At 40.5% G+C, this 13235-nt stretch overlaps 1 protein-coding gene across 2 annotated transcripts in view; it reads left to right on the top strand.

The window, feature by feature from the left end:
* LOC149168158 (Ubiquitin-like superfamily protein) overlaps positions 1 to 13235 on the top strand; it is a 237525-nt gene that overhangs the window by 139273 nt on the left and 85017 nt on the right. For both annotated transcript variants that reach the window (XM_089426893.1, XM_089426894.1), the window contains exon 4: positions 4007 to 4106. In XM_089426893.1, the coding sequence (XP_089283019.1) occupies positions 4007 to 4106 (100 nt within the window). The remainder of the gene's footprint in view (positions 1 to 4006; positions 4107 to 13235) is intronic.

Genomic DNA, 13235 nt, shown 5'->3' with positions numbered 1-13235 from the left:
TGAGCCTCACTAGATTGGTGCCAAGAATCTTCTGAGATATCTTCAGGGCACAATCTCTCATGGATTGAGATACACTGTTGGAAATATGAAGCTGCATGATTATTCAAACGTTGACTGGGTAGGCAGTGTGGAGGATTGGTAGAGCACTTCTCAGTGCTGATTCTCTCTGGATTCTGCTTCGATATCATGGATGAGCAGGAAGCAGAAGTCGATTGCTATAAGCACCGCCGAGACCGAATACATAGCTACGAGTATGATCTCGTGTGAAGCTGCTTGGTTGTGGAAGCTCATCAGTGAGCTGTTTGTACACATGATGAATACCACTGTGATTCTTTGTGACAACCAGGGGGGATTTGATTATTGAGGAATCCCGTATTCGATGATTTCTCCAGCAGATAGACATCAGATTCTACCTTATCTGGGATATGGTAAGTCAATGAGCGAGGAGGCTCCATCGCATTGAGACTGATGTACAGGTCACGGACACTTTGTCAAAGCCTCGGGGAAAGGTCAAATCTGTGATTTTCCCGAACAACTTAGAGTCGTTGAGAGACCTTCATATAAGGGAACTACATGTTGCATGCATTGAGCTCTAGGAGCTCTAGGGGGCTTGGAGTACTTACTGGAGCGACATATGACCACAGGGCGACTCACCCTCCCCTGGCGGTGCGTTATGTACAGGATGACAAGTTCAACCTTTCCCTGTGTACCTCATGGCGACTATGGAATAGGATGATTAATTCTCCTGTGGGCCAGGATGATTAGTTCTCTAGGATGATGTGTGCAGCCTGAAGATGAAGAGCAACATGATGGGTACAACATGATGAGGTACAACTCAGCAATGATGCAGCATGGTGCAACTCTATGATGGACATGGTATGATGGTGCAACATGGTGCAGCACTGTGATAGGGTGATGGAATCACATGAGTCCATATCAGTTACCTCATGAGACATCTTCTTAGAGAAGATCTATGTTCTTATCTTGTCAAGTCAAAGTGTTGACTTCTGATGTATATGTACTACCTCTCTCTCTCTCTGCTGAACTATTGAAGAACATATAAGAAGAATTGATCAAGGGTTTTCCCACATTGGGGTTTGTCCCTAGCTAGCGCCACATCTTGTGTCCTCTTGTCTTGGCTTGTCTTTTGCGATTTATGTTTATGTTCTATCTGCAGTTTACTTTAATGCTGATGCGATTGCTAATCTGGAAGAGATATTGAGCTAACTGTGAAAATTGAAATAAATTGCTCTAAGCATAGAACATACCTAAAATTAACACGTGTCTCGTTAGGACACAACGTGTCCCGAAAATCGGATTTGAATCCGGCGAAAAGGAACCTATAAATTCAAGTTGGGTGTGACACCGGTGATTATCAAACATCCTGGTTCTGCATCCTTGCCTATCACATCATAGAGATCAACGCTTACACCATTAAAGTTTATAACTTTTGTCAACATAACAAGTCTTGTTATATCATCTGGATGAAGGCCAGCAGTTTCACAAGCATCTCCAGACACATCTGTTCCATATTCTGTTTGGAGCACTCGAAGGACAAGAATGCTTTGAGACTGACAACTGCTTTCAACCCCCAAGTTTGTACTACAAGTCTCTGTTGCCTGCTCAAATGCAACAATAAGATTTTTTATTTTAACATGGAGACCAAGCAGCAGCCTTTCCACCATCTTGGCAATCATCTTAACCCCATCTTGAACACCAAGATAGGTGGAACCCCCATTTACATGGATACCACAACCCTCTACCTGCTCTGAATTCCGCTGAGAAGGAGACACACTGGGGTACACTTCTGAAGTAGAACATTCTTCAGAACTACTGGATGTTTTGAACTCAGTTCGTGGAACAAGAACCAGCTCAAAGTCCTCCACATTAATCTCACACTTTTCAGCTGCCAGTGCTTTCCAAGGTATTTTGATTGATATGCTGGTAATAAATCCTTCTTTGATAATCACTGGTGTCACACCCAACTGGCATAAATCAATGAATCATAAATTCTAAATTCTAAAACCGGATTCGAATCCGGCGAAAAGGAACCTATAAATTCAAGGATGCTATAATGTTACTAACTTACTTTGTAAACAGTAAAACTAACATCTAGATGAAGATCTATGTTTGAAATCAATGAATTTGTATCATTAATGAGAATTTGTGTAAGAAATATCTAATTTTATATATATATATATATATATATTTTAATAAAATAATATATAACGAATCCTACGTGTTCTGTTCCAAGGGGTCAACGTGTCCGAATCCAACACTTGAATCCCCATATCCTACAAATCCCGAATCCTTGTGTCAGGTTACTTAGATGGTAATGTTAAATTCTTAAAGTAGAGTGACATTTCCTTTATCTTTCATTTTCATGTTTTTACTTAAATTTTTAACATTACCATGAAATGACTTAGGATGTTTGAGAGTGGTTTCAACCTCATTGGATTTCATATTGAGAAACTAGAATTTTATATCTCACTCAAAATCTAGTAGACTTAATAGTTTTCAGGATTTTAGGATTTGGGGGATTGCAATGTTTTCATTTGATTCTGTCATGTGTGAGGGTATGTGATTGATATTTGATCAAGAGCATGAATCCCTTTAATTACCTTGATGTTGGTGGCATTGATTGTTGCGCTTTGTTGATGTTGGTGGTATTGATTGTTGAACTCCTCTACCATGGATTTATCAAAAATGCACCCTTCACTAGAAGGAAAATAATTGGTGAGGCATGCTAAGATTTTTCTACGATATTATAAGGTTGAGGAGATGAACCCTTCACTCAAACCGAAATCATTGGTTAGGCATGTTAAACTTTTTCAATTTCTACCATATTATAATGTTGAGTAATCCAAGTCTGAAGACTTTGAGCTAGATGATGTTTATGTAGCTCTTGTTGATTATCCCATTTCTAATGGTGCTAAATCAATGATGAGTTTTATGAGTGATCATATTCATCAATGATTTGTAGTTTTGATGTCTAGTTTTGCTGCTACTACTACTGCTACTAAGGTTACAAATGAACCCGAGGAGTCCTCACACTCTGAGCTAGATGATGTTTATATAGCTTATGTTGATGATCCCATGTCTAGTAGTGGTGATGAGTTTGATCATGATGAGCAGTGATCATGTTGATCGCTAATATGTAGACTTGCAGTAGGCCAGTGGCCCCATAGCTTGTAGCATTGTTTTTGGACTCTAAAGGCCATATAGAGTCTCATTGATTACGTATTTTGTTGGTGATATGTATTGCACTCGGTGCCATTTTGATATATTCACCTTTATATGGTATATAGATAAGAAAAAATTGCATATTTTGTCTCTATTGGTTTGGTATCATGGTTTTAAATCTTAAAAATAATTTTTTTCATCAAAAATTAATTATTTCATGTATTTTTTTTAAAGACCGGTTCATTGAGATTTGACTGGCCCTGGTTTGACCGGTTCCGATTTGAAACCTGGTTTGATAGGTGGACCGGTCCGGTCACCAGTTCCGATTTTGAATACTATGGTAACCATATATGCATGGATGCCTTTTGAAGTATGCCATTTATAGAAGACCGCTAGTCCCTACAATATCTAATACTGATAAGTAGGTAGGGATGTCTGCTGCTATGGCATTTGTGAAATATATCAGTGAATGATGTCGATTATTAATTAGCGACAAGATATATGGTTACAAAGTTTTGTAAATATAAAATATTAGAGGCCTCATAACTAATGGGCATAACTGTAAGTTTTAGGAAGGTGAATATAAATAAACAAACTAAATGGATTACCTTATCGGAATAGTTTTCTTGCTCTATTATAATATATTCATGATTAGATCCATTTAGCAAGCTTTTTATTAGCTTTTATTTGTGTGCAAATCGTATTATGTGTATTTACAATATGTATTTCTATTCATCATTTTTTGTTTGCTTTTTTGGAATTTTTGAGAAATTCCAACTTTAGTATATTGTTGATGGTTTATTTGTTATGCATAACCTTGCAGGAGGCATGTTTGGTCAAATTTTTGTCTATGCTATGCAAACCAGAAACTCATTGATGACAAAGGCATGCTACAGGATTTTGGCATTAGGAATAACTGTCAGGTAAAGCTCAAGTAGTCATTTTATGTTTTCTCCGTCAACTTCCTTTTACCAAATTTATAGCTTTATAGAATTTTAACATGAGAATGAGTGCTATATTTTCAACTTTGATTGCACTCCCAACTTATGATGTCTTAGTTAGCTTTGCTTTGTTTTTTCCTTTATACATTGTTGTCTATTTAAGTGTTTATATATGTCTATTGCTATCTTTTATATATAGAGTCTAGACTTGCAAACCTGACCACATCTATGCGGAATATATGGTAGAAATATTTAGTGAATAATTACAAACAAAACTCGAGGAATTAGGAAGTCCCGCTGTATTGAATTTGTTGTTTTTTTAATTTAGAGTATGATTTGGTCATTTCTGTGCTATAGTTTCAACCAGTTTTGCAAATATTGTGATATTAGTGCGGACATTGAAATATGCCTTAGCCTTTGATATTATTGCCTTAAAAAGTCATGATATTTTCTGCTGCCAAACATATTGCATTATATTCCAAAAATTGTGATTTTTTCAGGTACCATCGAGACTTGATGGAAAATATTGTGGAGGCCACCGACAGTGTGCTATATAACCAGAAATTTGACATTTTAAAACTCCTTTCTAAAACAGAGAAAATGTGTTTGAAAACAAAGGAGGTCTCCACCATTTTTCTTTGAGCTAAGGACTAGAAATAGAGTGTTTTCATTTGCCATCAACCTTTTATTGTGGAGTAGGGTTTGATTCCTATTAGCCGTTTCCATATTTGCAGGTATTTGCATCAATTTTGACATGGTTTTGTTTGTTTTTTGAAGTTTTTGACAGTTTTTGCAATGTCTATTGCTTTTCTCCTTTTTGCTACTTTCTAAAGGGAGTTCCACCATTTGTTTAGAGCTCCCCTTTTTCTTTTTAAGTTTGCAGTGTTCTTGTATTTGAATCTTTGTTTCTATATTTTCCCCTAGGTTTAGTTGTCGCTATCTGAAAATGCCAAAAACTTTGGAGCTTATGTGAGAAATGGTGAGCTTGTTGAGCCTAATAATCGACAAAATTTGAATTGCAAATTGTATGGGAAGGAAATGAGAAGGGGAATCACCTGGTTGAAATACCACCTTGGTCAAATTCTAGGGCATGAAGTGGGAACTTGTGTACATGCAGCCCAAGAAATAATTCATATTGCCAAAAAATCACTTCTAGATATGGTTGAAAGGAGAGATCAAACAAAAGTTGTGAGACTTGAGCTTGTAGCGGGAGGAGTTGAAAGATCTAGGGTGATAGGAAGTGAGAGCTTTTCCTCAGCTTCGCATTCCACAATGGCCTCAATGACCACACCTTTCTTTGTTCTGAGAACCAAAATTGGTGCACAACCTTCTATAGGTCAATGGTTAAAATAAAGAAGCAAGAATCAAGCAAGCTTGTTGGTAAATGTTTTCTATCAAGTGACACTTCTTTCAGTGTTGCCAAGAACAAATTGTTCTTGTTAATTTTGAAGCTCAGTGACAAATTCCAACCATGGGACTAGATTCTTTTTTTCGAGAGGACCAATTTTGACTATTGAAGTGCTCAATTTGGACAAGGGAAAGTTTATTTTTGAAGAAAAGCCTACATGTGCACATTTGATCAGGTTGACCCTAACAGGGAATTGGACATTCGTGGAAGCCTATAAATACAAGTGACCTCAAGCTCATTTGGACATCACCAAGCATCTTCTTCTTCTCTTCTTCATTGATTGGTTTGCATGGTTTTGAGGCTGGATCGCAAAGTTTGGTTGGAACTTGGTACAGGTCTGAGATTGCAAGGTTTGAAGCTCGCACGTGTGTTAAGGTTTTTGCGTCTCGACCGTAGCATTGTCATAGGCAGTTTTCAGCTATAACCGTAGGCACAATAGCTCATCTATGCGGTTGGAAGCTCTTAACTGCACACACACCTTTTCCTCCATGCGGTTGGGCTCAAAGGTTGAAATGACATTTGATCGCAGACATGAAAACTTGTCTCTGATCTGGATTGATGATGGAAACATATTTTTGAATGTTGTTGGGTTAATTTTGTTGGATGATTTTGTATTCGCTCATTGTACTCTCTGCTGAACATTTTATAACAATCTAATAGAAGAAGAATTACAAAGGGTTTTCCCCATGTTTTTTCCTTGGTCATTGACCGAAAATCTGGTGTCTCTTGTTGATGTGTTGATCATCTCCCTTGTCATTGCATTTATTGTTCTATCTTCAATTATTGTTGATGATTGGATTTTAGAAATATTAATTATTGATGAAATATTGCTAATACAAGAATTGAATTGGGCTAATGTAATTGAAATAACATCGAGCAATGTGGAATTTAACATGGTATCAGAGCTAAGGTGAAGGACAAGCCCAAAAGGAGACAAGATTTGAAACAATCATCTTTGGAAAGTTTAAGGAGCCTATCTAACCAAGTCAAGATGTCTTTCTGTTTTTTCAAGGAACATGAGAAGTTGGGTGACTCATTTAACTTTGCTACATGGAAATCAAGTTGGAGATCATAGCTGATAACAATGATGTTTTGGAATTCATTCAAGGAAAAGTACTTGAGCCTTCGGAGAATGCTTCCGCTGCTGTCAAGAACAAGCGCACGAAAGGTGAGTTAAAAGCAAAGCAAATTATCGCTGATGGTTTACAATATAATTTACTTGCATATGTTGGAAATTTAAGGAAGTCTAAGGACATGTATGATAAGATAACCGATTTGTATGAAGTAAACAATTTGAATGAAATCCTCTCCTTGAAAGATCAACTCAAAGATATGAAGATGAATAAAGGAGAGTCTGTGCAATCCTACATTATGAGGATATCTCATCTTAGAGATCAATTGCAAAGAGTTGGGGAATTTGTGCCTGACAGGGAATTGGTGATTGTAACTCTTAGAGGTCTCCCTTCCATTTGGGAAACCTTCATTACTGCTATAAGAAACAACAATACCTTCTCGTCATTTGATGAGATTGTTGGAAAGCTCACTCAAGAAGAATCAAGGATGATATCAAGAGGCAGGATTCAAAAGCATGAAGAAGGAGAGCCCATTACATTCGTCACTCAAAACAAGAAGAAGAAAGGAAAAGGAGGTCCATCAAATTCAAGGAAGCCTCCTCCTCAAAGCTAAAAAAGAAGGAATGATATAGAATCATCTCACATTGAATGTTACAATTGTCACAAGAAAGGTCATTATGCTCGAGATTGCCCTGAGAAGAACAAAGGTCCATGCTACAACACTAGAAGCAACAATAATAGGTTTGATGATCGAAGAAGAAGAGATGACCGAAGGAATGATCGCAATGGAAGAGATGAAAGAAGAAGAGATGCTCCAAGTGATCATGAAGAAGATCTCCGTCAAAAGAAGTCAAGATACTCTAGCTATGAAAGTAATGTTGGCAATCAATTTGAATATATTCTTATTTCTACTCTCACTAGCTCTTCTCCCCCTGATTTGTGGGATGGTTGGTTGATAGTGGGGCCACTTATCATTTCTATGGGTATAAAGAAGTACTCTCTAGTTTGGTAGAGAGGGAGTCAAATTTGGAAATAATTCTTGGAGACAACTCCACTCATCGACTGCGCTCGATAGGGATGTAAAAGAGGGTCAAGCATGTGAGTCCCTGCGGATACCATCAAGTATTTCTCATCTGTGTCTCCGTCAATCCTGGGTGAACTACGCCCAAATTTATGCTCGATGTTTCCTCCAAAGGTCTCCATGGAGGCAACACGTCAAGACCTTGTTGTGTAGTACTATACACCCTTGCATACCACTGATCAATGTTCCACCAAGGTTCTGGGACGAGGGGGCAAGGGAGCGAGGGGGCGCGGGAGCGGCCTATGCAAAAGCTCCCTACCATTTTTTAGGAAACGTGGGGGAGCGTCAGGGTCTTAAAAATTTATAAATATAAAATATAATTTATTAATTGAGTCCACTATGACAATTTGGTTTGAATTGAAAAGCTGCAAAGCATGATCATTGATATGAATATCATTTGACATTATCCAAATTTATAATATCATATAAAATAATAAATTTAAAATTCTAATTCAGCTTGGTCAAATTCTAATTTAGATTTTGGTCAGACAGAGGGAGAGCTTCAGCTTGATAAGGTAGCCACTGAATTCTGTGAAAAGGTAAATGAACAGATCAGGAACACTGCATTGGCAGTAGAAGGGGCAACTACAATGGGTTGTCCAGCTGTATTGGATCCAACAGCTAGAAAGTTTGTTATATTATATATAATATAGACAGTACACCATATGCTGAAAGAAGAGTTTTAGTTCCAGGAGAGATGAGAAGATCACATGAAAGAGTTTCTGACAGTTTACTATCAAATGACATTGACTACAGGATGACCATCTGTGAACCAACTTGGGTGACCAACGATGGCATGGATAATTTGTCTACCTTATTAGAGCAATGCCATGCAGTTCAAACTTCAAACTAGCAGTGTATTTCAGGGGTGAAAATAATTTTCAGACCTGAGAATTCAAGCTGAGCAACTGTGCTCTGTGTAAATTTTCTAACTGTATAAATTCATATATAACGACAGTTCCTGAGATTTCTTGTTGCCCATAGTATTTTGTCATGCTTGCAGTAAACGCATGTTAGTCTATAGTCCACCCAATTATTTCCCACATGACATAGGTGCTACTTCCATAGTTTGTATGTCAAATGTCATGCAAATTAAAATCACAAACTGAATGTCTCATATTCTTTGCCTGTCACTCCAGTTATCTCCCCACTGTAATCCAGCCATCACTTGAGAAAAAAAGGAGAAGTTTTAAAAGGGAAAATTCATGTACGTGCTATATGGTCCAGCAAATTTCCATGATACTGACCCTCTAAAATAATGCTTGTTGAAACCAAAAGACAGCACAAGACGTTATCCCCATATAGAACATGAGTAGCTTTGTACCACTTTAGGTCTATTAAATCATAAACTATAAGCAAGGCCATTTTTTTGGGAGCGTGGGGAAACGTCCCCTACTCGTCCCCAAGTCCCCGGAGCATGGGGGAGCGAGGAAACTAGACCGCTGGGGGGGGGCGAGTCCCCGTGGAACACTGCCACTGATCATCCCAGTACTTCTGGACATGCCACTGTACACCGCGTCCTACCCCTGTACAGTGCTGGATACCCTCGGCGATGACTTTTCCATCCTGTGTCCCGTCTATGTCACTGTACCTGTCACTCCCTGCATGTACTCAATGCGATGTGAGGCACTCCCACTCCACAGCGCAATCCAACATACTACGACACACCCCCATGCGTCTCCATGCCCATTTGCAGACCATTGCTCCACGCTAGATGCTCCTACCCATCCCTGAATGAGATGGCCTAAAGCTGTGTCCATATGTGTCGGTCTGCATCCAACCCGGATCATCACCTCCACTATCGCATCACCATGCTCTTCGACAAGGGGACCTCCCCTCCAAGTCCTCCCTAAGGGATCCAAGAAGTGAACCTCCCCAGGTGTCAGCAACGATGCCACCACTACTCTGCTTCTCTGTTTCTCACACAAATGTGAAGAATCCCCAGCTCCATACAAGGCACTGTTTGGTGGCCTGCCAATGCTACCGTCGACAAACTCCTGCTAGATTATGTTGATCATCCTGAGACCCTGTGTACAATTGTCATACTAAGACAACCCAAGGAGTCTGCCCAAAAACTGGTTGGCCACTGGTGCTGACCAAAACTCTCCTAGCAGAGGTGCACGCTCGACTGCTAGGTCAACTATACCCTCTAGGTCGTAGTCAACTAGTATACCTGGGAAATGGTAGGTGGTCCCTTTTGGATCCCAATGCCAGTAGGGGCTTCCAGCATCCCCAGTGCCTGGAAACTCCTGTTGAGCTCTACTTGGGTGCACTACCATCTCCGTAGTCCACTCCATCGGGTACAAACTTAGAATCTCTCGCCACCCTACCCCAAGAGAGGGATCGAATGCATGAACTCTCGCACATAGAACAACCCCAACATGCGAGTGCTGCACCCTGTGCAACTCAGGTCATCTCATCTCGCTACCCTGGTCAATACATACAATCTGACTAGGTAGCTCTGTCTCCCTTTGTCCAATGGGCCAAGGTAACCTAACAGTGTTGCCAGCCGCGTCTATGTTTGCTCGAAGAGGGCTACTCTCATGCTCCAACGTGCACTCTAGCTGCACCAATAGGGAATCCAATTGCTCCCCAACGTGAGTCAATTTGGCCGTGGACTCTACACAAACCGCTCTCATGCCCTCTAGCTCCTCGTTCTGCTGCAGAAATGCCTCTTGCACTAACGCGACCTTTTCAATGCTAGAAGGTCAGCCTGAAACTAATGGAATTGTTGTCGGCATCTATCACATGTAAACTCGGTCACGGCTCCAGATACCTCAGCAACTGTTGGCATCTCGTCCATGGGTGGCTCCTCCTCAACGGATGGCTCTATGTGTGTAGGCTCTATCTTCTCCACCAAGGTGTCAACTGGGGCTATCAAAGAGGTCTCTAATAAAGGTGACTCATGTGCCACATTGGGTATATCGATGTGCTTCTCACCATCCTGTGGGCTCTCAGCATCATGCTCAACCTCCTCCTCCAGCTCCTGATATCTGAAACTAGGTATCCACCAGCAAAAGCGCCCCCTGGTCTCAACCTCTAATTGTCTCTGTCCTGCCTAATCCCTTTCAGGAGATCTGGTGCCCTGATTTGGTTGACTTTCCCCACATGATGTAGATGGCTACACCCCCATGACCTGCACACCTCTCACGTCTCTGTTGTAAGGGTGAGGATGGGTTTGGTCTGTCATCCTCCTCAACTGGGACAACCTCTCATCGTCCAAATGAATTCTACCCCAGAATTTCTGCATACTGGGTTTCCCTTGAGCCATAGGTTTGTCTCCGGTTTCCCTCGTCATTGTGCACTCATACCCAAAGCTTCCATGATCTTCTGGTTAGTTTCCCACAACTGGGCCAGGATCATGCTCTGATACCACTGTAATGTTCCAAACTAAGGAAAATAGTGCTATGCAAAGAAAATAATAAAAACAACACCATAAAATTGAAACATTCAGTGCACACCCATAAAAAGTCCAGGAATATCCAACAACTGAGCCATTTTATTATAATCTGGGAGAAAAGTACAATAATGTGGAAGTGGTGCACCTGGGCTTGCCTCAATGGCAAGCGTGATCAAACCCAGGTGGTAATATGTCAAGCCCAGATGGCACAATAACTGCTGCAATGATGCCCTATGCTGCCCCTGTGAAACTGTGTTGTCTGCTACAAGGATGTTGTTGGAAACCCCACCTCTGGTGCTCAGAAAATTATGGAATATTAACCTCGACCTCTCCACCAAATACCCAGAATGGCCCATGAAGGAATTGGCCAAATATTGACCTTGGAATTTTGGCCTAAATTCCCCCTAGCTCCTCTAGGTGCTGGCTGAGTTGGGACCCCTGTTTGACCCCTTAGATCTGCCCATAAAATTCTATAAAATTAGGAGTATAATCCTTGCCCATAACCCAGAAAAACCCAGAAAGGGTTTCCCTTGGTTCCTGTTGGCGCTTGAAATTTCACCTCAGGCTGAGAAAGGTAAACCTCAAGGCAACATCAAACCACTTAGCCTCGTAGCTAGCCCTACGGGGCTGGAGAGGGCTCTCTCCGGTCTATCTCGGTGAAATATTCAATGGATGAGATGACCAATAGGGTAACACTGATTTTAGGCTAGTAAACTGATCAAAAGGTTGATTTGGGGTTTTTAGGGTTTTTGGTGGCAAATTGAGGGGATGGCAATTTTGGGTGCGGGGATTGGACGCAGTTTCTGCAGGGGGTTCTTTGGGGCGAGGTAGGAGACAATATTGATGCCTTTGATTGAGGTGGATGGTCAGGAATGACAGGTGAGGAGCTAAGGAGAGCAAACAATAACTTTGAATTCTCCTTAAACAGTAGAAAACATTGAAATTAAACAAACTTAAAAGCAGAGCATGACAGTCATGAATTCTTACTTTAACACTTCGTTTGCTTAATGTGCAGAAGGAAAAGAAAGGAAATGATTCACATAACACACTTACAGGTACATAGAGAAACACACCATCAATACATGTAACCACAAGAATCCCAAAAAAGACTGCAAAACCCTGGTCTTCCTTAGCTAAAAATTGCAGAGATACAGTGAATAATACAATGATAGCTTATCCCTCAAGAGTCCAACCATGAAAATGAGTAAGAAAGTACATAATATAGATCATCTAACCTCTTTCCCTGCCTCCATGGGTCGAGCTCACTATCCTAGGAGCTGTTTCAATCACTTCTAAACTAAGCACTGAAAACTAGGCAGTCAAAACAACTTACCTCTATAAACTAAGAAACCAATTCATTCATTTAATTTTCACCTTTTTCATGAATGAATCTTCTAGAAGAGGTACATAAAAGTAAAAGTGTCATAAAAGTACATTAATTACATCAAAGAGGATAATAATCCACCCCAAAAAGTCAAACAGGGTCAAACTGCGTTTTTCTGAGCTGTACAGTGAAATTTGGAGAAATTTGCCTGACGGGTCGCGCGCTTCTGCCTGACGGGTCGCGCGCATTTGGGACCACTTTTGGGGCACTTCCAGGTGTCCAAATTGAGCAAGAGTAGGCTTGTTGGAAAGGTCTGTGAGTCTACTTTCCAACCCAACTGGAATTTCTGAATTTGGTGGTCATTTGCCCTCCAAAATTGCAATCTCCCAAGACTGCTTTCTGTGTCTCAAAAATGTGACAGAAAGTCATTTTTTGCTCATTTTTTGACTTTCTGGAGGCCCAAAACTTCATAAAATCTCAAGTCCATTGATGAGCATGTGTAACTTTGCATGACAAATCTGGAAATGCTGAGTTTTTGCAAAATGGAGTTGCCAAGATGAAGGGTCGCGCGGGGGGTGAGATCCGTTAATGGACAAAACCTGTAAATTGCCTGAAAAAACCAAAATTTACTCAAAATGCTCAAAATTTCTTGGGATTTGTGCTGTGGCTAGGCTATTTAGTGCCTTGGTCCTTCAGTGAGGCCTCGGCCAAGATATGGAGGGGATCAGGCCTCTTTCTCCTTTTTAGTGCCTTGGTCAACCGCCTTTGAAGCACCTTCATCTTTGCCTTGCACACGTGCATCCGCGCCCAATAATGGTTCTTCAT

Source organism: Pinus tabuliformis, chromosome 4_2, assembly GCF_031772625.1.
Source record: "Pinus tabuliformis cultivar Carrire ecotype Pingquan chromosome 4_2, CPIR1, whole genome shotgun sequence".
Taxonomy (NCBI): Eukaryota; Viridiplantae; Streptophyta; class Pinopsida; order Pinales; family Pinaceae; genus Pinus; species Pinus tabuliformis.
Note: the sequence above shows the minus strand (reverse complement) of the source record. Positions and strands in the feature narration are given on the sequence as shown.